A 24766-nucleotide genomic window follows, 5' to 3' on the forward strand; every position below is an offset into this window, starting at 1 on the left:
ATGGAGGTATTCAAGTGCCTCAAGGCAACATTTTTTTGTTGTAGATTTTCAAATATATTTGCGTATAAAGAAAAAGGAAAATATTGGAACATTTATTTTAATTTTGTAATATTAAATTTATCTTCCATTTGGTATAAAAAAATTCCGAAATATTTCGGTATCATTCTGTACTACCCGTTTTTCTTAAAATAAACTTTTTTATTAATTTTGAAATTTTTAATATTTTTTTTAATTTTTAAATGGTGGCAACTCTATCCTAAAATTCTAAGAATGTTTTTGTAATTTGAGAAAGCGCCTTTCATAAAACAGTTTTTTTTATTAATGCTGAAAATTTGTACTATTTTCAAATTTTTTAATGGTGGCAACACTATTATAAAACTTTCAGAATACTCTTTGTAATTCAAGAAACCAAGAAACTAAGAATTCGAGAAATCAGCTTTCACAAAATAAAGTTTTTTTTATTAATCCTGAAAATTTTTATGGTCTTTAATTTTTTTAGTGGTGGCAACTCTGCTAAAAATTTCAGCATACTTTTTATATTTTTGTTTTTTTGTAAATTGGAAAACCGTCTTTCATAACATAAATTACCTTATTAATTCTTATTTTTTTATTGTTTTCATTTTTTAATTTGAGAATGATGGCAACTCTAAGGTGAAATTTTTCGTAATTTGAGAAACCGTCTGTTATAAAAAAAAGTAAAAACGTTGAAAAGTTTACGTCGTGGTTTAATAATAATTTTGTAAATTTTTCCAAAAAGGAGGTAACCCTATGCAGCGTCGTATGCAACAGAAATTTAAGGTACACAACCTCTTTGAGCACTTCACGAATGAATTTTATTTTTAATACACTTTTATGGTAATGCGGCGTTTATGGGCTAAATTATTAATTATTAATTTTTGCCGAAAGTTGGCAACCCTATAAAAATAATTCAAATTTCAAAATAATTCTTTTAGAAAATACTTACTTACTTGACTTTGCATTATGTGTCTTGCTTAAAATATACAAGAAGCTTTAATAAATTTTCTAAAAAGGTGGCAACCTTATTTAATTATTTTTATGTAAAAATGTTTTTAAAAATATCTCTTTAAAATGTTTATATTTATCTTTTTTTTATACAAAAATAATTAAAAACTACTATTATTACTTTCAAAAGAGTGGCAACTCTAAATTAAATTTTTTTATTTAAGCAAAATTTCATGGTTATTGTTATCGATTTTATTTCTAGTACGTTTTAATCACATTTTTATACATATTTCTTTTCCTCTCTCTCTCTCTCTTTACAGTTACGCTATGCTTTTCTTACGCGCGCAAAACATTTAACCAAGCGCTTACCCTTTGAATACTCTAAAGACGCACTCCGTTTTGATCACCAGCGACGCGCCCACAAATGTCTGACGAAGTGCCTTCGGGGCGCTTATCGCAAATCTTCGATTCGCTCACCAATCTACAACAGCAACAAGTGCTACAAGCGCGCCGCCGCTCTGCCTCGTCATCGTCGCCTTCGCCAGCGAATTCTGGCCGCGCCACGCCATCCACTGCCAGCGCTGGCCAACAGCCTTTTGCCTTTCACCATCAGCACTTCAGCAACCATGCGCATGCGTATTATATGCGCGCGCAAGATGGCAACGCGTATATGCATACCTTTCCGGCGGCGGCGGCGACGCAAGCGCACCACCATCATCATTTGCATCACATGCAATCGGCGCACTACTATGCGCAGCAACAAAACGCACAACAGCAGCAGCTTTACTGTGGCGCGCAGCAACAGCAAATGTCATTGCCTCCCATGTATGCCTCACAGTCGTTGAACTCATCGCCTTTGCTCACCAAACGCGCCACATCCTTTAGCGGTAACATGCCCTTAACGCGTCCGCACTGTGAAAATATTGCCGCTATACGCATCTCTGCAGCCACATCAGGCGCGAGTGGCAATGTCGTCTCGCAATCGACTCCAAATAGTCCGCGTTTAATGCCGCGTCGTGTGCAGCGTCCACCACCTATACCGGCAAAGCCAAGCACGGCATCGTTGCAAAGTGCTGGTGGTGGCGGTAGTGGTGCTATGGCTAAGAAGCCCGTGTCGGCCACCGGCAGCGATGCATCTGAAAAGTCAGACTCGGGCGCGGCGCAGTCGGCTGCCGGTGCGGCGATTAATCCTGGTTTAGCCGCATTAGATACCGATGCGCCTTGGCCGCATTTCTCTACGATCACTGAACATTTGGACGTGCATCAGGTGAACAACTACGCGCAACCAGTGCCGGAGGTGAGTTTTTAACCTAAGGAATACCTTTATTTTTACTGCCTGGTATAGTTTAGCTTGGTAAACAAATTTTCGATAGGCGAAGAACTACTCTGTAGGGTTGTTGACTTCATCACCTTACCGTATCTTGATTTGAAAGATGTCCACAGAATAAGGACTAAGAAAACCTTACTTTGGTCGTCTTTGACTTCATCAGCTTCCCCCTTTTTGTGTGGAAACTCATCTTTAAGCTATAGACATCTGAAAAATAAGGGTTGGAATGACCTTATTCCTTCCGTTCTTAACTTCATCAGCCCCCTTACAGTGTGAATACTCACCTTTAGCCTAGGGACAATTATAGAATAAGACGTAGAGAAGCCTTTCTTTTCTCCGTCTTTGACTTCACCAGCTTCCACCTTTCTGTCTGGATACTCATCTTTAGACTGTAGACATCTTTAGAATAAGCACTAGGGAAACCTTACTTTTGTCGTCCTTGACTTCAACAGCTTTCTATCTGGAAATCATATCTTGACTATAAACTAGAGGGGGCATAAATATTTTCCTTCCTCGGTTTCAACATCTTCTTTCGCTCTGCCATAATTTATGGACAAAAGACATTCCTAGTTATTATATAGCGGCATTATCTACTTTATACTAGAGAAATCTTACTTTTTCCGTCCTTTACTCAAGAATGTTCTTTGGTTTGAGAATGAAGCCACCGAACTCCACAAAAAGAGATACACTGTAAGAAGCCTGTGGATGGGACTGATCATTGTTTTCCATATGCGTGGATTTGAATATTTCGCTGGTTGAAAACTTAAGGAAATATCGCGGTTTCTTAAGACTGGCTGGGGCACCATACCTTTTCCTTTTCTATATTTGGTACTGATAAGCTCTGGAGCTCTAGCACTCAGCCAACAGGTCTTGATTTTATATGTTTTAGCCTGAGAAGCTCCAGCGGCGACAAGGAAAGCCATTCACCCAACCTCCATTTAAAGAAATCGGCTTAGTAATGACTGCTTCCAAGATAATCTAGTCTTAGAATGGTACAAGTTTTTTCAACATTTCTGCAGCTCACGAAGCGGAAAGTCTTTCGTCACTAATCTTGTTAATGTAGACTGAAGTTTTTGTGCCTCCTTATAGATAAAAAATTGTAGAAGTTTTGGATGGTTCTTGCTGAGATCCCAGAGATCTTAATGCTTAAAAGTCGGGTAGTCTTTTGCAGAATTCTTTCCTGAAGATTTTTATCATTTCTCCTCAACTTAATGAAATCACTTAGTGGAGGTAATACATTTCGAAGCTTGATTATATTGGGTCCGACGCTAATTAATCTTTAAGATTTCTCCTTCATGTGATTTTTAAAGCAATTTTCATTGTATTTCATGTGTTCTTTAAATTCTCGCTTTTCAGATTAACTGGCAAGAACGCTGTCTGGAACTTCAACTCGAGCTGCATCGCTCCAAAAATCAAGCTGGCCGCATACGTGATATGCTACGTGAAAAGGTGAGTTCGAAATTCTTATCCTCTATTTTCAAATCTCACTCATTTGAATATTGTAAATTATGTGCCTAAAAGTAGACTAGACACATTTTTCGGCTTAACATGTCTCGGCTGAGAGCAGCTAGTATGCTGTCACGTAGAATGAAAATTAAATGCGCTTTTGGGAATAATTCAAATGTGTGTATGAGCCGTGGCAAGGCTCACAGGCGACAGGACATTGAGAAATTAAGAACAAAAAAGTGTGTGCGGCACGAAAGATTATCCCAGTGGCGACACTCAGCCGTTGAAATTAATAGAGCGAAATGAAAAAGAATGTTTTGAGAGTTTGAGTTTGCTGTGGTTGAATTTTGGCATTCTTAGTTTGGCTTGCCTCACTTGCCGAATATTTGTGTGCCTGGCTGTGAGTGAGTGTTTGTTTTTTATACTGTGCCACTCATAGGCGCTGCTTCATTTATTATTTTGGTCATTAATTTGGCATGCACGTATGTTGTGCATATGTTTGTGTGCTGGGTGGTTCATGCGTCAGCTGCCAAGGATGCTTTAATCCTCGTCATAGACTCATACGCACAATCAGCATCGCCTATACGCTGATGAACTTAAGCATTGGCCTCCGAAAACATATTAGCGCGTCTACTTTTAGATTTAAAGGATATTTTAAAGGATAGTCAAGTTGAAAGCTACTCCTTGTCTAAAGCGATCGATGTAAGGACATCCAAAAGTTGTAGTAAGAAAGTCCATCACCGAAAAGTCCGGTTGCTCGTTGTTGACTTTGATGGTTTCTAGCATATAGTATACAGGTCTTCCAGTTCCTTGTTGCAGTTACTCCCTCTTTTTGTTGTCGTTGCCTTGCTGGTATTCGTCAAACGGTTGGTCCAATAAGGTTTTAAGGTTAAGGTCGCCGACTGGAAAAAGGGTACTTTACAAATGGAATGGAAACAATAATCTCATTTGTCGGAGCTCTACGCGAGCATGAATAAAATCTAAGGATCCTGCTCATTCTAATAGTAAGGAGTGTAGAGCTTTAGCTCTCCTTTTCAGTATAATTTTGTACAAAACGTACCCAGAATGCTACTTTAGGTTTCTGGGTCCAGTAAAAAATTTGTTTTACTAAAAAAATTGAGACTAGAGCTGGTGGGATGAAGTTAGATTTTCCCCAATTATAATATATGCTTGGACTCGTGTCTCTTTGGTTCTAGCCCGCAACATTTTGGTATGACCTTATGTAACACTGGCTGTGCTCTAATTTTGTTCCTAAACCGATTGCCAGTTCACACGGTTTCGAATTCATGCTCCACCTTACTTTCCTTTTTTCTAATCATCAACTTTTTAATTGCATTTCTCCAAGCATAATTTTTGCCACAACAAGTCGTGTTACTGCATCTCACCTCACCACATCCGCAAAAACCCTTTAGTCCTGTCACATTTTTACGCACTTAGTGTCGAAAATTCGTACGTTCTGCGCATATTAATTCATCGCCGTATAATTTAACCCCAATAAAACTGTCAGCGAATCAGTGCATGCAGCAAGCGCAACCCCAATTGCGTTCAATACTTTTTTTGCGTTGTGGAGTTTACGCATTTTTCAATTCCTCCGACATAGTTAAGCCTTTTTTAATAAGTAAATTTCATTACCAAACATGCTTCGCCAAATATTTGAGGAATGAAATAATCAATTAAGCCATCCACTCGTCATGCTTAATGAATGTTAATGAGCGAGTAAAGTGTGGTTGGATTGAAAGGATTTGAGTTTCGGAACATTATTTTTGCGTAATGTGTGTGGTTATATGTGATTTGGGAAGGTATTGTGAGTGAGGGGTTCGAAAGGAGCTCTTTTAATAACTCATGGCTTGAAATGAGATAAGTTTTGTATTCTTAAAGAGGTAATGAGATCTCACAGAATATCTCAGGCCTTAGCGAAACAAGACTAAGTCGTTATGGAATGGGAATGGTATAGTATATGAGGAAAACCCCAACCCATTGGAATATAAGGGAAATCGCATTCCATTGGAGCTATATTGTTGGCTTTTGAATTTCATATTTCCTTTAAAGATGTCATCCAAACTACACTTCTGGTATCCAATCTCCTAAATTAGAAACTTTCAGTTTATACCTACGATCTCCTTCCGAAAGAAAGTACTCAAAACCGTAAACTTTTCAAGAAAAATGCATCGTCTAGGAAATGTGCACAGATAACTAAACAAACAAAGCCGTTGGGAGCTCTCTCTCGAGCTCTTAAAGCCATATAAAGTTGTTGTAAAGACGGAAGATTCCAGTCTATTCACATCACCATGACACCGAAGCGATTATATTAATCATTTGAAGTCCTGCATTTCATTTGAGATTAGACGAGTTTGAACTCATGGTTTTGTTTTTATAGATCTTATAATCCAGACAGACATGGTTCAAATATTTTTTTCTAGATAACTATTACATTGAAGTCTAACATCCACACTTAGCATCGAGTGGAGTTTGTTCTCAGGGTGGTCTCATTTTTTCATCTAAGAGTCGGCTCCTCTCTTTTTATGCAAGCAGTAAGACTCCGTCTATTTTCATCAACTCCGAACCAATGTGATGTCTTTCAAGTGTAGGAGACTGCCATTAAGGTCTCGTTAGAAGTACTGCTTCGCAGTGCAGCTTCCTTCAGTGAGGCGTACATCCATTTCGATATCGTAACGGATATCCTGGCTTTAAATTCGTTGATTGTGCGCTTAACTTTCCTATACCCGCGCACATGTCTGTGAGACCGACGAAACAGTTTTTCGTACATATTTTTTTTTGGAAAGTTTTGGAAAGACTGATAGTCATTAAAGTAATACATAATTTACGCTAACAACTGATATTTTTTGTTTTTTTACATCATTTAGTTCCTATAAAATAAAAAAAATATAAACGGTTTTATAGAAAAATAAAAAGGTAAGAAGAGTCAAAGTCTCGGTCTGTCACACCGTGCGCGGGTATAGGTGTTAAAACATTTGGCGCGGGTATAGGAAGGTTAAAGCTATTCATTAGTGATCTCATTAGCAACAGCACCAAGCTTTCTTTGCGGCCACAGCGGAGTTTTCGGCAACTGTTATGCTGATTAGGTTGCTAGGAATCAAATTTGATCAGATTGGTAGCGAATGTTCTTTTGCGCTCCAGCGTCGCACCTTTCGACCTCCCGTGAGCTCGACATGAAAGGGTCAACAAACTCAACTTGTGGGGATGCGATAACCTTCGAATCCAGAGTGAACCGTAACAGGTCCTCTGAACTATTTGCTCTTAGCAAATCAATCTCGTCGCATTTGTAGTGTCCAGCCTCTGACCAATAGGTCCATATGCAGTTTGGCTAATTATTCTGCCAAACGCGTTTTGCCAAAGGAAAAATGAAAGGCGATATGGAGTGATCATGCAGTTTCTCCTATATGGACCAACTGTTGCCAGACTGACATGGAATTAAATGCAGACACACCTTCAGTAAATCCAGCGAAGTGGCTGAGATTTGTATTTACCGTCCTTATAAATTTGTGTTAAGCTTAAAGACTTCCTCGGTCGTTGAGGACCTGGCGATCTACTTTTTAGGAGTTTTTGGGTATCATAAAGGATCAACATTGACATCTGTTCAAGTGAGATCTATCGCTACCTTTCGCGCGATGATCTAACCTACGACTTAACGTAGAGTTATTTACCGATATTGAGTCTAACATATGAAAAATTGAATGGAAGTCACACCTGGTTCTCATGTAACGGTATTTTACTGTAGTGGTTAGTTTTAAAAGTGGCTAAATCTATACAGCTAAAATTCAGTACCAGCTCATCAAAATCTAATTTTGATTTGGCAACAATAGTTTCCGAATTGATTTTGCTATCAAATCCACTGTCCCCTTACCCCCACCAAGAAAAACTAAACGCTTCTAGTTTCCAATTTTCCAGCATTTAAGCATGTGTTGCCAAATTTTTATTGCCATTAAAATTTTATTGTCAGTTTGCGATTTGCTTCGGTTTTCGTACGAACTTGGCTACCCTGTGCCTCTTACGAATTCTTCCGCTGTGGCATTTGTGCGGCATTTTATGCGCAGTTTTTCTTTAACGGTACTAAACTTGTATTTTATTACCTTACAAGAATGTTGCAATATGTTTGGCCATAATTTTGTTGCGAAATACCGTTATGCAGTTAACTGTTGGTGTGTTTTTTGCAATAATTTTGCTTTTCAGCAGTCAGTTCGCCTAAAATGCTGCAATGAGAAAGTGGCTGAGTGCATATTTCAGTTGTTGCCGTTTATTTGATGAATTTTTTTTGTTTTTGTAATATTGTTGGCAAGTGCATATATATTTTTTTGGCAAATATTTGGTGCACAAAAAGTATTTGGGTGCAATATCTTTTGGTTAAAAAAAGTAATAAGTCAAGTGAAGGTCAACTCATATGTTTTTAATTTTCTTGGCTTCGCTTGCTGGTTCAACTTTCTAGTCCTAAATTTTTATTTTAGCTGCATTTGCATTGTTCTCTAATATTTTTTTATGTGTTACCCACCCTAGCAAGTACTTTCTCCCCTCAAATAGCGCCTTTACAGTATCATATTTACCTTCTTTTCTCTCTTTGCCCTTACCCACCTTTAGTTTCCTTCCCGTCCTCTTCATTTTCACCTGCTTTCCAACACTACGGATTTGTTATTAGTTAGCTGGGCATCTTGCCAATTGTCCTCTTCACATTATTTGACGTTTTACTGCATATTTTCAGGCGCAACATTGTTGCCCAAAACAGCTTTAGTTTGCCAGCGTTTACAGTGTTGCTGTAATGCATGCGCTTTGTTGTTGTTGCTATGTATTTTCACTTTTATTATTATTGTGTTTGCATTGTTTTTGCTGTTGCTGTTGTAACATCACTATTTATTGCCACACAAATTGCTTGCAACATGAGCATGAAATATTGGCGTGTTTTGCGGTTAAGTTGTACTGTTATTGATGCGGGCATTTTAAGGAGATTTCAGATTTTTTGTGTGCTATATTATTTGCTGAAATAATTGACGGAATCTATGCACTTGGCTGGCATATTTATTATTGTGATTACTGTCGTGATGATGATGAATGGTCACTTCGGCTTGTTGGAAGCACCTGAAAATGTCTATATGGGAATTTGACCCTTGTGTCACATACTTATTTCCATGTGGAAGATGTTGTAGACCTACATTATGAAGATAAAACTCTCGGCTTTCTGCAGGAATTCCTATAAAGTATTTGGAAAATTTTTTAAACATGATGAGAAGTATAGATTGTATCTGCTTGAGCGAATGAAATATGTACAAATAACACTAAAGATGGTAGTCAATTTACTTACATACCAATTTAAGTCAACTCTGGTGTACTTGAGCGTTTATTCCTAGGTTTTGTATATCAATTTATTTATAAATCAGCGGAGAATTACAAAAAAATCTTGCCAATGAACGAAAAAAGCGTATACGACTTAAAATTATAAAGTATTGGGTCAGTTATCACTGTTTTTCAAACACTCGCGACCAAGTGAATTGAACGGGTGATTAATACCCGATCATAATGGATCCAAATCCAGGGGTTAGCAGTTTTTAACTGGGTCTTCTTGGGGTTGTTCTAAAGGTCTAAAGGTCCAGTTTATGACCTTGGGTTACTGGGCCTAATGGATTTCTGGATTTGATAGTTTGGCGAGTCATGTAAGGGGTTACTTTGGCGGCTAGCAAGTTTTTTTTTAGAGAAAAGGTAGTGATCACAATGGAGGTCAAAGGGTTCAAACCCCGCGAAGAGAAGTTCTGACTTAGATTTTTAGGTATTCTGGAGGTAACATTTGCCAGGAAAGCTGGGTCTAATTACCATTTGTTTTTGCATTATTTTTCGGTTCAGGTGAGGGTTTAGACTCATGGTCTCCAGTCTTTTAAAGGCATCAGGGTTGTAAATGGAGTGATTCCTGTGATGTTCGAGCCCCTACCGAATCTTTCAAATCTTTGGCTTATGAAATTCCATTTTAATACTCATTAATCTTTAAAATTTACCACAATACCACAATTACCTCTTATAATCCACATTCTGCGCCTAAAACTATGCAACTGCTTTAATGTTACTTCGTATACCGAGTTCATTGCATACTTTTAGATTGAACTATGTTAACTAGAAACTTTCCAATTGCAAACAAATGCGCTATTTACATTCAAATTTAATTGTTTCATGAGTTGCTGCTCAAAAATTCCATAAAACTTTGGCGCGCTGGCTGACTGTTGAAACAAAAATCCACTTACAGTTTGCATACTTTTAAGCTGTTAACGAATTCCACTTTCAGTTTGCATACTTATAGGCTGTTAATAAATTCATTTCCATAACCAATCTGCACGTGAACGCAAGCGAATAAAAATAAAAATTATATTGAAAAATATAGTGTGGTAATAAATCAATGCAGTGTTGCATACTTTTGAGCGCAGATGCCATATAGTGATACATTTTTAAAAGCTACTGCAATCGAGGTAAAAGTAAGGATTTAAAAAAAATTTTGTATTTTTTAAATTTTAATGAAAATATTTTATTTTGGAAAATATTCTTATTTTGAAAAATATATACATTTTTGAAAGTTTTGAAATAAAAATAATTTTTTTCCATTTTATTTTGAAAATATTTTATATATTTTCTGGAAATAAAATATTGGAATGGGTCGTTCCGTTCGCACAACGACTTTATCACGCATTTTTCGCGCTTCCGCCCGTGCATTTCCGCTGTTGAAAAGCGAATTTATTATTTAAGCACATTGTTGTTGGTTTACTTTGTCATTTATTTATTTATTTTTATATTTTTTCGTTGTTGGTGACAGTGCCTATGCTAGCATAAAAGCCGATTGGCAAACTGTTACGGTTTGACATGATTTGCTGCGGTTAAAATTGCCGCTATCGCCAATCGTTAGTGTCAAAAGTAACGAATGCTGTTATCGATTACTTTTGAAACTAATGAAAGTTAAAAAAAAACTTATTTTTGATTCTAAAATATTTATGTAAATAAATAAAAAAAATTAACTTCATATCTAAAACCGGTTACCGAGTAACCATTTAATGCTTTTTAATATTACTTCAATATCTGAAATCGCTTCCCGAATAATCATTTAACGTTTGCAAATATTATTTCAATATATAAAACCGGTTACCCGGTAACCAATTAAATTTGGTATTTTGAAAATGTGTATGAAAAAAGCATAAAAAAGCATACAATTTCATAAAAACTGTATTCAATTTTTATAAAACCGATTACCGGGTACCCATTTCATGTACCCATATATTTTTCCACATCACTACCACGACGAAATTTAAATTTTCCACTCACATAAATACATATGCAAATATATGCAGCCGCTTCCGCAAACATTCACACTATATACCAACACTCAACGCCTATGCATATGCAACAGTTGCCGGCGTATTCATATTTTCAACACGCCGTACGCTTAACGGGCATATATAAGTAGTTACATTGTATGTAGAATATTTGCTTCGTGTTTATCATGACTTGTTCTATTTAAATAGACACAATGAATGGCGTACAAGTCATTGCGCCTCGATGTAGGCAATGCATTATGTTGAGATGAGCAATAAGATGAGGGTGGTGCGCGGTATGCTAGCGGGTGTAAACAAAGCGCATCTATGGGAACTGTGTTAGTATTTGCATGGCTTTGTTGCAATGTACTATGTTTGACTTACACACATACATATATTTGCCTAGATGTATGCTTCAATAGTATCAGCTTGCAGCGCACGGGCATCCTGCGAGTGACAGTTACACGGAAGGATACGCGTAAGCGATCGAATGAAGTGAATTGAAGGCAATGGGAAATCCGTGTAGGCAAAGTGAAGAGAAGGCATGCGGAGAGGCGGTTCGAATAAAATGGGCGTTGAAGCACACATTTTTCCTATGCATGCAAAATCTGTAAAACATTAAAGCACATACAACCGCAGCCTTGCAACACGGATGCTATAAATATATAGGCTTGCATAAAAATTGCCATATTTCACCTACATATGTCATTCGTGATAATAGTAGCTGCCGGCTGCTGTGCTTTATCATTGCCTACATGTAGGCGTTGCACTTTATGTTAACTTCAATGCGCTACATTTCGCCTTCGAAAGTTTTTTTTTAACTAAAGAGTTAAAGTTTTTGAAGTACTCTGCATGAAGTTAGTATCTCTGGTTGTGTATTTGCGGAGTTGAAGTGCATTAACCGACTTTTAGGTTAAGTGAAGTATGCATACATGACTTTTTTTAGCTTACCAAGCATTTTTAAAAGTGATTTGCTTTATTAGGCAGAAAATCTTTCGAAGAAGAGTTGTTGAGGTTAACGTAAAATATAGAAATTCAAGCCTTTTGTCAGTTTTTTATTAAGCTTAGCATACTTTTAGGCGTCTTGCTTCTTTCTTTCTCAAAATATAAATAGTTAAATGAAGCAAATGCTGTTTTTTATATGCATAAAAATATTTTAGAGAAATTAAGTTAAATCTGGTACAGCTCAAAAAATCTCTACATACTTTCAGGAGTCCAAATGTTTGATTTCCATAAAAACGCCTGGATATCAGTTGAAGTGCTACTTCTTGGACTCTTTTTCAAGTGTTAAATTAATATTAGAAATTAATTAATTATACCTAATACTGCTCAAAAACATCTGCATACTTTTAGGAGCGCATATGTTTATGTGCATAAAAAAGCTTAAGTACCTAAAATCCAGAACTAAAAATATATACTTTAACTTTATGTCTTTTAAACTGTATTATATATAATTAGAATGAGTTAAGGTTGTATTTGCACCACTTGGCAACACTATTTACATTTTCGAAAGCATACTTTTAGGCACCTGTATGTTTAACGTCTGAAACTTTACTGCAGTGTGTTATTAATGAACCGTCACTCACTAAATACATCACATATGTGTTTAAAAAATATATTCTACATATTTATAATGCATAATTTTAGGCGCGTCGTTGCTCAAAATTTGAAATTGCTTTGCTAAAGTATCTTATGTGTGACTGTCAATCATAAAATGACGTGTTTTATTTAAAAAAATGTATTTTTCTTTTTTATAGTGACAATCTTTAGCATACCTGTGGGCGCTAAAATTTTTTATGAATAGATTTTATTAATGAAATTTGTACGTCTGCAAATTTTTTTGTGCAAAAGCAAATTTTTAAATTTTTCAGGGTTTTAAAATACAAATTTTTCAGGGTTTATAGTTTGGACACCTCTAAAGTACATACTTTTAGGCGCGAGCTAAAGTTATGATATTTTTACTAATGTATTACGTTTTTTTTTTCAAAAAATTACAGTAAAAAAACTTTGTATGCTATTTTGAGATTATTTCACACAGCTTCTTCGAATAACGTTTTACATACTTTCAGGCGCTTTAATTATATTAAAGTATTTCAAAACTTTACGCTACCTCCCAAGCACATTTAAATAGTTTCGCTTCGCATAAACAAATGCTACATATGAAAAACGTTTTTGTTTGACTTTCTGTACACCCCCTTCATCTGCAAAACCGCAACTCCAACTCTGGCCACACATTACTTGCCCCATGGGAACTCTTTATGGCCGCACATTGCCAACCAACAACAACCACAGCAACAATTTGGCGGCGAAATTACCAACACATTCATACTTGAAGTCGCTTTAATTATTGTGGAGTGTATTTTGATGGACGCACTAAATGATCGGCAATTGCGTATACGCAGTGTCACACATGAATATAACCAACGCTGCTGTGTTGTGTATGTGTGTGAGTGTGGGGTGGGTTGGTGAAGGCGCAAATGTGTTTTATTATTCCCTCAGCGGCGCACAACTAATGCGTCGGACAACTGACTGACGAATGAATGCGCATTAATGAGTGAGTCGCACACAAGCGCACACATAAATTGAGTGTGTATATGTATGTGTGTATGTAGGCCTATATTAACGCATATATGTTTATTTAACAGCATTAATAGTGAAAATGAGTTAATAAGTAGGCCAGCGGTAGACAAAGATATGCGTATATAAAATATGCTGCATGCTTTCGGGCGCACTAATTACGCACAAATACATTTACAGTAATGATGAATACATATGAGTAAGAAATACATACATATACTTTACTTATATAAGCGTAAATAATGTTATCATAACACAACGAGCGACAGCGCCACATAGACGTACACACACACACACGCATTTATGTTTATGTAACTGTATTAGCTTGTCACTTCGTTGCTGTGTGCGCATTTAAGTAACGGCAATGAGCAAATGTTTAACATCAAAAAATAATTAACACCATACGAAATTTACGAAAGAAGAAGGAAGCCCCAAAAAGCTTGCGTTGTGTGCATGTGTGTGTACATATAAATGCTTCCGCATGAGTTATAATTACGTAAGTAAGTTGCCAACCCGCAAATATGTTGATATAAAGCAGCAGCATTGACAATTCGATGACAAATGTGCTTTAAGTCGGGCTTTTTGTACCAGAAAATATTAAATTCCCTAAAAGTATGCTTTAAAAATGCTTGAACATTTTATAAATCGCGTTAAAGCATGCGAAAATGGTTCATTCTTCTGAAAATTGCTTATGTAAGCCTCAATGAACGTGTATTTGCAATTTGTTGGCATATTGAACCTAAAAGTATGCTTTAAAAAATATAAATAAAATAAAATTTACGTTGTTTAAGCGTTCGACAATGATTTAATTTACTAAAGTATTTTACTTAAGTAAAAGAATATTTAAGTAAATAAAGCTCTTTAAGAACTGTTGACTTATTGAACCTGAAAGTATGCTTTATATCTATGTAAAAAGTCAAAATAACTGCATTTTGACTTTCGAAAGTGACTTAATTTAGCTGTATTTTATTGTTGTGGAAATATATTTAAATAAATGTAGCATTTTGAGAATTTTTGAACCTAAAAGTATGTTGTAGATTTACGTAAATAATTTAAAAACGGTGTTCAAACGTTCGCTAATGACTTAACCTGGTTGAAATTGCTTATTTAAATGAAAGTATGTATGAAATACTCAGCTTGAGAACTAAGCGCTTATTAGTTCAATTATAACGCCTGTGGGTAGGCAACAACTCTTGAATTTTCGTTTTTATATAAAAATTGTGGCTAATTTCACTTAAATACTTACAATTATATTACCAAATAAAGTTTTAGAAAGTTTTCTTGTTTTTTTTTACAAAAATTATAATATTAATTTTTAAATTTTTCCTTCTTTTTATTTTAAATGTTTTTTTTCAATATTTTTTTTACAATATTAGGATTTTTCTGGAGCTTGCTACCTCTCATTTATTTATATTACTGTAATTTTTTTTTTTTTTTTTAATTTTTTTTTACATAAAATATTGTTTTCAAGTACCATTCCATATACTTCACTGCCTACTGGCAACAGCCCACCACTCCAGCTTGTACAAAATTTCTTCAGCAGCATTATATGCCACATTTCTCACACACAAGCATACGCATTGCCAACACAGTTCAGCATTTTTTTATAAATTTCTTTTATTTGCTGGTCTCCATTGACTAGCCGCAATTGTTGAGAAAATGTGGCAACTCACTTTCCAAATGAAAACCGCAAGCTGAAAAGTCTTGCCATTTTACAATTTAATATATAAAAATAGGCAGCCGGTCGACAGCCAGTCAATGCACTCAGACGCTGGGTGCAGACCACGCACCCACTTTTCTAAAACGAAAAATGCCAACGAAGTATTCAAGCCCCACAATAACCTCCCTCAACAAACGGAAAGTGGGAAATGAGCGCACTCTTTGCAATCGAGGGCCTGCCAAATACATTGAGGAAGTAATTTCTGTGGAATGTCACCGCAAAATTTGTTTACTGCAAATATTTTCGTTCGCTTCATGATGTATTCGTTAAACCACTCGAAATATATTTTCGACCACAAAATAACTTATTGTCATTTTGTGCTGATGAAGGAAGTTATGCTGGCTGCTTTTTGTGACTTGATTTTCTTGTGCGTCACTGCTTTTTTGCGCCCGCATTGTTGTTTTGCATATTATCAGGGTTGGGCGCAGCATTTTTTATGCTTTATGAGATGTCCTATCTCGAAAAAGTGCCAGTCATTTGCAGTTTTAATACAGCAAATAGTTTAAGTTAAGTTAGAGTGGTAACTAAGGCGATGTTAGGTGAGCAGTGTTGCTAAAACGCAATTTATTTGAGTGAATATTTGTTAAAGCATACTTATGAGCGCGTTTTGAATATAGTTTGCTAAAGATAGTCCTGGGGGAGCATATTGTAAAGAAAATTCAAGATAAAAATATAGTTAAATGTTTTGTAAAAATGGCGAAAAACAAAAAAATGAAGCATACATTAAGGAGCTTTATAGAAATATTCCACTTAAACGGTATTAATGTTCAAAAATATTTACCTGTATCTTCCTGAAATTCATTTCGATTGAATAAATATGTAAATATATATACATTTTTGTATGAAAACTGTTTTTATAGCTAATCGAAGCATACATTTGGGTGATTTTTTTGCCAAATTTGTAGAAAATATTGTCTTAACTGCTCACACATTAGCTTCTGATATTTAAAACATGCTTTTGCGTCTAAAACTAAAGTTGCTTTAATTTTAAAGCATACCTTTAGGCTCAGTGTATTACAAAGATTCGTTTTTTTAGATAATACATTTTATTAAGCCAATGCAATGCGTGAGCACGTTTCTATTAGTCATATTAGTGAAAATAATTTTTGAAGCATACTTTTCCGATCTCACATTATAAATTGTAGAGTTTAATAAATATTCTTTCAGCTAGAAGTACATTTTGCTCAGTTTTTATAATACATATATATGTTTTTTTTTAATTGTAATTGTTTGTTTAGAAAGAACTAGATGACTTTTTGAGGTTTTTGTCTATTTAAAATCAGTCTTTGTGTAAAAACGCCTGTGGGTAGGCTATATTTTTTGTGGCATATTTTTGAAATTTTTTTTGTCGTATTTGTAACTGAAATAAAATTTGAGGTTTTGGTTTTTTAAAACCATTCTTCGTATAAAAACGCCTGTAGGTAGGCTATAGTCTTTACATTTTTCATTAAACATATATAATTCTTTATTCTATATTTTACGATTTGATTAGAAATGAATGTAGAAACGTATTTCGTTAGGCAATTACAGATTTTAATTTTTGAAAAATTGTCTTTTACGCAGAATCGCCTTTGGGTAGGCTAAACTCTTTACAATTTTGCTTAAAAATGTATGCTTTGAAATAATAGAAAATAATTTTCTAACTGAAAGTATAATAATTAAGAGTAAAGCAACATATATTTCTGTTTGCCATAATATTTTTCAAAAATAGTCCATCAAGTCACCGACACCAGCCCGCAATTATGTTAAGAAATCGTGCATAAAGCGTCCATTTCTTTAAAGTTACTATATACTTTACAACAATTCACATTATACTATTGCTCCTACTACCAAAAATACTCGTTTTACATCTTCAGCACCGTCTCTCTGCCTGCCTGCTCACCCATCGTCATCAAAATTCCACGCTGACATGCCTTAAGCAAATGCCAAAATTTTTGCAACCCACACAAACAAAGAGAAATTTTCACTGTGTTGAATTGCGACTGCTGTAGACAATTTTCTAGCTGCCATAAAAATATTTCGGTATACATACATGTGTATAACTGCAAGTGCGCGCATAAAAGTAGGCAATGCGGAAGTGAAAGGCAATCTGCGGTTGGCACTTTCACTTGGCATACACTTGGTGATGTTTTGCATGTATGCATATATGTAAATGATTGTAAGTGTGTAAGATTTCGACTGCACGTTATGCTGTTTGCGCCTGAATGTATGCAAACATATTTTCTGTGTCAAAATGTGCTCATAACAGTACATTGACAGCCGGCGCAAGCTTATGCCACACCCACCACACATCTTACTTGTACTCCAATTCCTTGCTTTCCACAGCCGCTAACTACTTCTACACGCTAACGCACTTAGCATGCTAGTTTCGTGCTTCCTTTTTCAGTGCCACTCAACTTTACTTCCTCATTTTGCCTGTACGTGGGGTAAATAACCCTTTTCATCTTTGATAGCCTCTTTGCCTGGTTGCCACTTCATCATTTAGTCTTTCGTTTTTTTTTTTTGAAGGTGAATCTTATAATAATGTATGAAGTATGTTTACAAAATATGTTGCCTACTTTAAGGTGCTTTAGTGTGTGGGTAGTACTGAATTTCTTGATTGTAGCTGTATCAGTTGTGTGTGCTTCTACTGGATTTCTAGTTAAAATGGCTTTTCACAACCAGATACCTCACTCCACAGATTCAGTGAACTCCATATTCTCTGTGAAATCCTTTTAGCCTCCCGGAGTTTGGTTTAAATCTATTGCGTTTTGTAGTAATGTCAAATCTTCGCTTAAACCGTGGTCACAATAGCACAGTGGAGCTTTCCTTTTTGAGGCTCAGCATCTTCAGTATCTACCTTCTCCTCACAACCACTTCCGATCATTAAACGGATTCCCCAATACTTTCCTTCCCAAGTTTTACTGTGAGTCACTAAATCTCTTGTCTCCACTTATCTGATATCTTGGTCTCTTTCGCACCTTCTGTCTTCTTCTGTTCGCTAAAGTTATGAAAATACCTGCTATATATAGCACGTCTTGTGTTAGAGCTGTCTCTTTGTCCGACCCAGTTTTGTTCGGATTGAGTCATAAGTCCATGGTGCTTGACTAGAGATTTAAAGGTTTCGGCTTCGACTTTTCATATATTTCAAAACACTTCTCAATCACATTTTCTTTTAAACACTTCTTTATCTTATCACAAGGATCATCTTTAACTTTCTCTGCCTCGTAGCTGTTCTGAATCTTTCCCTGTCTCCATACCTAGATATCTACAGCTTATCCTAATTAGGTGAGATCCTTTCTTATATACCATATCGTAAAAGCATCGACTTAAAGGCACTTCTACCTTACTCTGGATCATAATCCGATAAGATCTTATTCATTATTGTCAGTTTTTCTTTTCGAAATTTATTTTTAAGTTATTTTGAAGTATTTGTTATATTTCAAGAGACGAGATCTCTGTCTTCTTTCTACACTCGGTCTAAAGTTCTTGATTTTTCTTACGTTTTGTAACTTTGAGACCACATTTCTTAGTTCGGATCGTTTTATATGTAATTTTTTATATAATGGTCCCGAAATATCACAGAAATCTTTGTCTGCTTGTTAACCGATGGCCGCAAGTTGATGCCGTCCCAAACTTCTCACATATATGCCTGTCTTATAACCGTTGATTTTTTACTCTTTCTTTCTTCTTTATTTCATAGAAATCTTTGTTTAGAATTAAGATCCTGTATCATCTGGTAAGTTCGTCTTAGCTGAATCATTCGTATTCGTTCTTCAGTAACTTGTGGACAATTTTCTGTGCGGGTCTCCAAGTTAGACCATTGGTATTCCTTCTTCTTTCTTAGCTACATTTAAAGCGGATTTTATTCCTTTAATCCTGTTATATATGGCATATGTGGAACCAAATTTCTAAGCGTGGTCAGCATAGATATGTGTCTTTGTGCACTTAACCTCTAAGTAGAAGTACTCGAAGTACTCGTCTTAGTACTTGTAAGTCCATATAGCATTTGCCTTTATACATTTTCTCTCGTCTCACTTACTGCTAATACTAGAAGTAATGATAATAAGCGGATTGCATTTGCGGTGAAATTTATGAAATCCACACTTACACCAAATTCAATGCATTGTCGTATCATATGCTTGCTGTAAGGTATACATTGAAGACACTAGAAAGTATGAAAAACCAATAATCTTGGTTAGCGCTTGTTTGCCTGCTAGAATTGCCTCTAACCAAAAAGATATTCGAACAATCTTTAAAAATTTACTTAAAATATGTGCTCCCTCAATATTAAAGCCAGCAATTTTTTAAACGTTGCCTACATTTCTGCCCGCACATCCTCTGAGAACTTTAAATTCACTGCCGCCTCAATTTCTTCAACGAAATTAATGTGCACCCGCTGTGTTGACACCCCTAACCTTTCGTTCTAAAAAAAAAAAAAATAAAAAAATGAAAGAAACATTAAATGAAGAAAGCAAATGAAATGAGCAATCATTTTGCTAACGTCAACGTCACAGCCTAAAAGTATGCTACAGCTGTTGTAGATTACTTCCGCTGTTAACTTGTCGCTGTGCCTTATTTGGTACATACTTACATACATAATCCGTCGTTCGTTTCGTGTCGTCTGCTGCTGTGTGCGAAGGACACTATAGGAATTTATTAAATTTGACGTTTGAGTTTTGATTGACGGTTGTTTGGGGATATATTCGTGCTCTATTTTCAGTTATATTTGGCTGTAACTATTAAAAGGGAAATTATTTGTTGAGCGTGCGAGCACGACAGAGAGAAAAAGCGAAAGAGAGAGTTTGCTATATGAATATACTGGGAAATTATTGTTTTCGGTACTCAATGGCGCTTAAAAGTATGCTTAAGCTGTGGCTGTGTGCTTAAATTTGTATATTTTTATGCATCTGTTTATGAAGTTATGATAAAAAAGTGGCAACAAAAGAGTAAGCAAGTATTGTTCAAATCAAATATCTATACGCTTTCAAGCCTGGATTCATAGCGCACAAAAGTATGCTTTAAACAAACTAGGTGTCTGAAATTAGCTAGATTTATACTCATTGTATCAAAGTTTATTTCCAAAATGAAATTTTAGATATATTTTTGTATGCATTATTGACTTTATTGAAGCGCCAAAAGGTAGGCAATATTTTTGCAATTGCCAAAATTATATTTTATTGTCTCATATATGAAATAACTAAGATTCAATCGCTGCTTTCAATACATAACATATTACTATATTTTCATTATATAGCTTAACAACCCTAAAAGTATGCAATTTGTAATGAAGAAGCTTTAACCAACTTTTTTCTATAATTTGTATATTAAATACTTTCTTAATTTAATTATATCCAATTATTTTCCATTAAAAAAAATATTTCAAAATCACTGCCTACTTTTCGGCTCTAAATATAATATAATATAAGTATATAACAGAATTAAAATGATATTTTTATTTTGGTTAGTGTCTTAATTTTGCTGTTTTTCATTATATTGCTAAAAAATATAAAATAAATACAAAATAAAAATCGCTGCATACTTTTCGGCTGCAAGTAAAAATTCATAAATGAAACTTTCCATTTTTGCATAAACTTTTTGAAACCAATTTTATAAATTTTCTTTAAGATTGATTAAGAAATCAACTTTTTTTTTTGCTTTTCCAGCTTGTATGGCTTACCTGCAGCACTTAATTTCTGATTTATTACTCCTTAACCCTTTATGACCTTTGGTCTGAATTTGAACTTGAATTTTTTCATCCTTCGGCGTGCAAGCACCACACAATTTAGATAACCTTTAACTGGTCACTGCTACTTGCCTTATATCACTACTCCACTCACGCCTCACTACCATTTCAGCGCCTAAAGGCATGCAAAGAATTTTGCGGTCACAACAAAACTAGCCACAACAGCGTATATTGCAAAAGCAGTGCGTAGCCGCGCTCACTCACTTTGCGCTCTCTCATTTTCACAGTCTGCTTCCGTTGCTGCTTCGTAAATTCTCTGCGCAAATTTCCCCGTTTTTCTTTCGCAACATCTGTTTGAGGGTTGACGTTTTTGTCTACGAAATTCCACGCAATACAGCTCGGATTTGCTAAATCACAACCACGACTGCGTTGCTGTTGTCGCTGGTCTGACAGTTGAATTTTTGCTGTGAAACGCGTTGCGTGTCTCAAGGCGTACTAGCGCGTTCGTGTGCACGCTCTGCGGTGGCGTAGCGTTTTTTTCGTGCGCGTTTTACTCCCGATACAAAAATATCTTTGTGAAATATGGATTGCTAAAGTGTTACCAAATGAGAAGGTAGTGAAAAAAGTGCGCAAACGAAATTATTGCCTACATTTAGGCTTGTGAAGAAAAAAAAATAAGAAGATTATCAACTCTATTTGTTGTTTAGTATATTTTTTGTTTGGCTGCATACTTTATTAGTAGTGCTTGGCTGGTTCGTTGGTTGCGTTGTCTTTTGATATACGCCTGACAGACTTTTGTACGCAATGCCGAGCGTTTAACTGCGCCTTAATTTATGCATAGAATTTTAAAGTTAACATAAACACACAAGCAGCGGTGTTGTGGTCGTTTGTGTCTTCCTGTGCTCTCGTTTCAAGTATCTTCCGCTTTTTGCTGCTGCTTCAGCTTTTCTGTCTTCCATTTTGTTGCGCTTGAGTTAAAGCAGTAGGCATACTTTTAGGCATCTAATGGCAGTGCTGAAGTTATAAGTACTTTCTGCTAGGCATATGCTTGGCGGATTAACAAAAGCAAGCAAAGCGAGACGTTACTAAGCATTTTTGATTGCAGATATGGCGTTGGAGGAATGAGTACGCCTGAAAATATGCTATACATGTTGAATTTAATGCTAGTTTTCAGTGGGGACTGCGTGCACAGATTTATTTTAAAGACTTTTTAGTAAAATAACTAGAAAGTAATATATTTGTGAAATGATAAGCACTTTAGAAATTGGAAATTTTCTCAAATTCTTTAGATTTTTTTTCCAAAAATGATATACGCCTGTAAAAAATAAAAAAAACTAACTAAACTTTTCAATAAATTTTGTCAGCCTCTGTAAAAAATACTAAGTTTTAACATCAAGAAATAACAGAAGGCGGGGTTTTAAATGAAAATGCCTAAAAGTATGCAACTTAAATATAATTTAAATGCATTTTAATTTTTCACGTGTGTTAAAATTTTGCTAGAAATAATGAAAAATGCATAAAAAAACGTTTATTGCGCGAAGTTAGAAAACAATTTACGCGCTTAAAAGAATGCAAATATTTTTCACGTTCAACGATTCCTATTGCACAATTCAAAAAACAAGAAGTTAAAAAATTTTTTAAATGATAATTAAAGTTAAACAAGCTAAGATATGGAAATATTAATTTTTTGAAAAAATAATTATAAAAGTTTGGTGAAAATTGTTTGTAAATTGATTTTATGGCATTAAATTTAAAAGAAGTTGTGAGAAATAACAAGAAACTTTCAAGGTTTTTCATACATTTTTGCAAGAATTTCTTATCAAAGGCCAATAAAATAATGTAAAAATTTTAAAAGAAAAACAAATTATTAAAAATTTTAAATTACATTAAAAATATTTTTATAAAATTTTAAAAATAATTCTTTTTATAAAATTAAAAAAAAAGTTTTTACAATATTAAAAAAATATATATATTTTTTAAAAATTAAAAAAAAAAAAAACAAAAAATTCAAGTAAATAATTTTTTAAAATGTTATTTTTTTACAATTTCAATCTTAAAAAATTTAAAAAGTAATTCTGTGATATTTTTGCAAATATTTTCGAAACGATTTCTGGTCATATTTACCGAATTTTTAAAAATTGTATAAATTAAAAAAAAAATATCAAAAGTAATTTGACATTAAAAAAAAAAAAGTTTAAACATGTAATGTGTCTAGTCATGTTTATAGAATTTCGTAATATTTTTATTAAAATTTTTGCTGGAAGTTTTCTGAAAATTTTCAAAAAAAAAAATTTTTCTAATAACAAAATTTTAAATTTTCTCCAAAAGTTTTTGGAAAACTACTTAGTCGTTGAAAATTATAATTTTTTTAAATTAAAATAAAATTGCGGAATTAAAAAAATTTATTTCAAATAAAATTTTTAGTGTTTTTTATTTTCTAAAACATATTTTGTCTGAATACAAAATTTTAGTGTTTCACAAAAGCTGTACTGAATTTAAAATATTTATTTCAAATTATTTTTAAAATATTCACATGTTTTACAAAATTAAAATTAAATTAAAATTTTTAAATTTTCAATAAAATATTTTATTTTTTTGAGGTTTGGAAAGCGCCTTAATTTTTTAAAAATGAATAGATTAGAAAACTAAAAATTTTTCGAAAAAAAATGAAAATTAAAATTTTTGAAATTAAATCAAAAATGCGATTGAACAACATTTTAAATTTTCACGAAAATTTTTACCGATTTTTTATTTTTAACATTTGAGCCATTTCTATAAAACTGCTTTAATATCTCTGGCGTAACATGCAAACCAAACTTACCCACACTCATGTGTGTCATAATCCCAAAAGTATGCTTACAATTATTAAGCCTGTCTGGTCGCCGTCTGCGGCAAATAAATAAATTTACTTATACAATATTTTTGTTTTCACACCAGAAACCACAATAAATTCAATTGCTGCACATAAATAACTCAATTGCAAGCAACAAAGTAGCGAAAAACAACAACAACAGCAACAGTAAATAGCAAACACACGCAAACTAGTCTGCATTGTTGCATACTTATAGGCGAGCAAACGTGTCAATGTCAGTGTCGTTAGTGAGGCGTAAAAGCGACGAGAAGACTTTTGTAAGCGAACAAGCGCAAGCAAGTGCAATAACAAATAAATTCGATTATAGTGGAGGGCGAAACAAAAAGTGGAGCAAGAGCAAAAGAATTAAAAAAAAAACATAAAATTACATAAAAATCAGATTCAAAAGCTCTCTTCCGCGTAGAGTTTTTAAAAAGAAAGGTAGAGAACGTGAAATTAATAAAAAAAACATATTGGACAAAATTTTGAAAAAAAATTTAAATAACTTTTTGAAAAATTAAAAAAAATTAAATATTTAGAAAAAACGTTTAGAAAAAATTTGACAAAAAATTGAAAGAAACATTAAAAAATTAGGTTCAAAAACGAAAGCGAAAGCTTAGGGTGTGTTAGGGAAAAAGCAGAGAAAATTAAAAAAAAGGTTTATTAAAAAATAATAGCAAAAACAATATTAAAAAAATATTAAAAAAAAAAATTTAAAAAAATTTAAAAAATAAAAAAAAATTAAAAAAATATATTTAAAAAAATTTTAAGAAATTTAAATTATCAATAGTTACTTAAAAAGAAAATTTAAAAAATATTGGAAAAAATAAAAAAAAAAATTAAAAGAAAAATATTTTAAAAAAATTAAAAAAAAATTCAATTATTCATAATTATTTAAAAATAAAATTAAAAAAAATTGGAA

General features: G+C 34.1%; 1 protein-coding gene across 15 annotated transcripts in view; it reads left to right on the forward strand.

The window, feature by feature from the left end:
- LOC105232084 (uncharacterized protein CG43867) overlaps positions 1 to 24766 on the forward strand; it is a 327570-nt gene that overhangs the window by 92365 nt on the left and 210439 nt on the right. For 13 of the 15 annotated variants that reach the window (XR_007422737.1, XM_049456460.1, XM_049456458.1 and 10 more), the window contains 2 exons: positions 1284 to 2260; positions 3647 to 3739. Coding sequence is in view for 12 of the 15 variants with exons in the window: in XM_049456460.1 (XP_049312417.1) it covers positions 1388 to 2260; positions 3647 to 3739 (966 nt within the window). In the remaining 3 variants the exon portion in view is untranslated. Of the gene's footprint in view, positions 1 to 1283; positions 2261 to 3646; positions 3740 to 21063; positions 21619 to 24766 lie in introns of those variants that run through there. The other 2 variants (XM_049456469.1, XM_049456468.1) reach the window with 2 other exon arrangements.

This window comes from Bactrocera dorsalis, chromosome 4 (assembly GCF_023373825.1).
Source record: "Bactrocera dorsalis isolate Fly_Bdor chromosome 4, ASM2337382v1, whole genome shotgun sequence".
Taxonomy (NCBI): domain Eukaryota; kingdom Metazoa; phylum Arthropoda; class Insecta; order Diptera; family Tephritidae; genus Bactrocera; species Bactrocera dorsalis.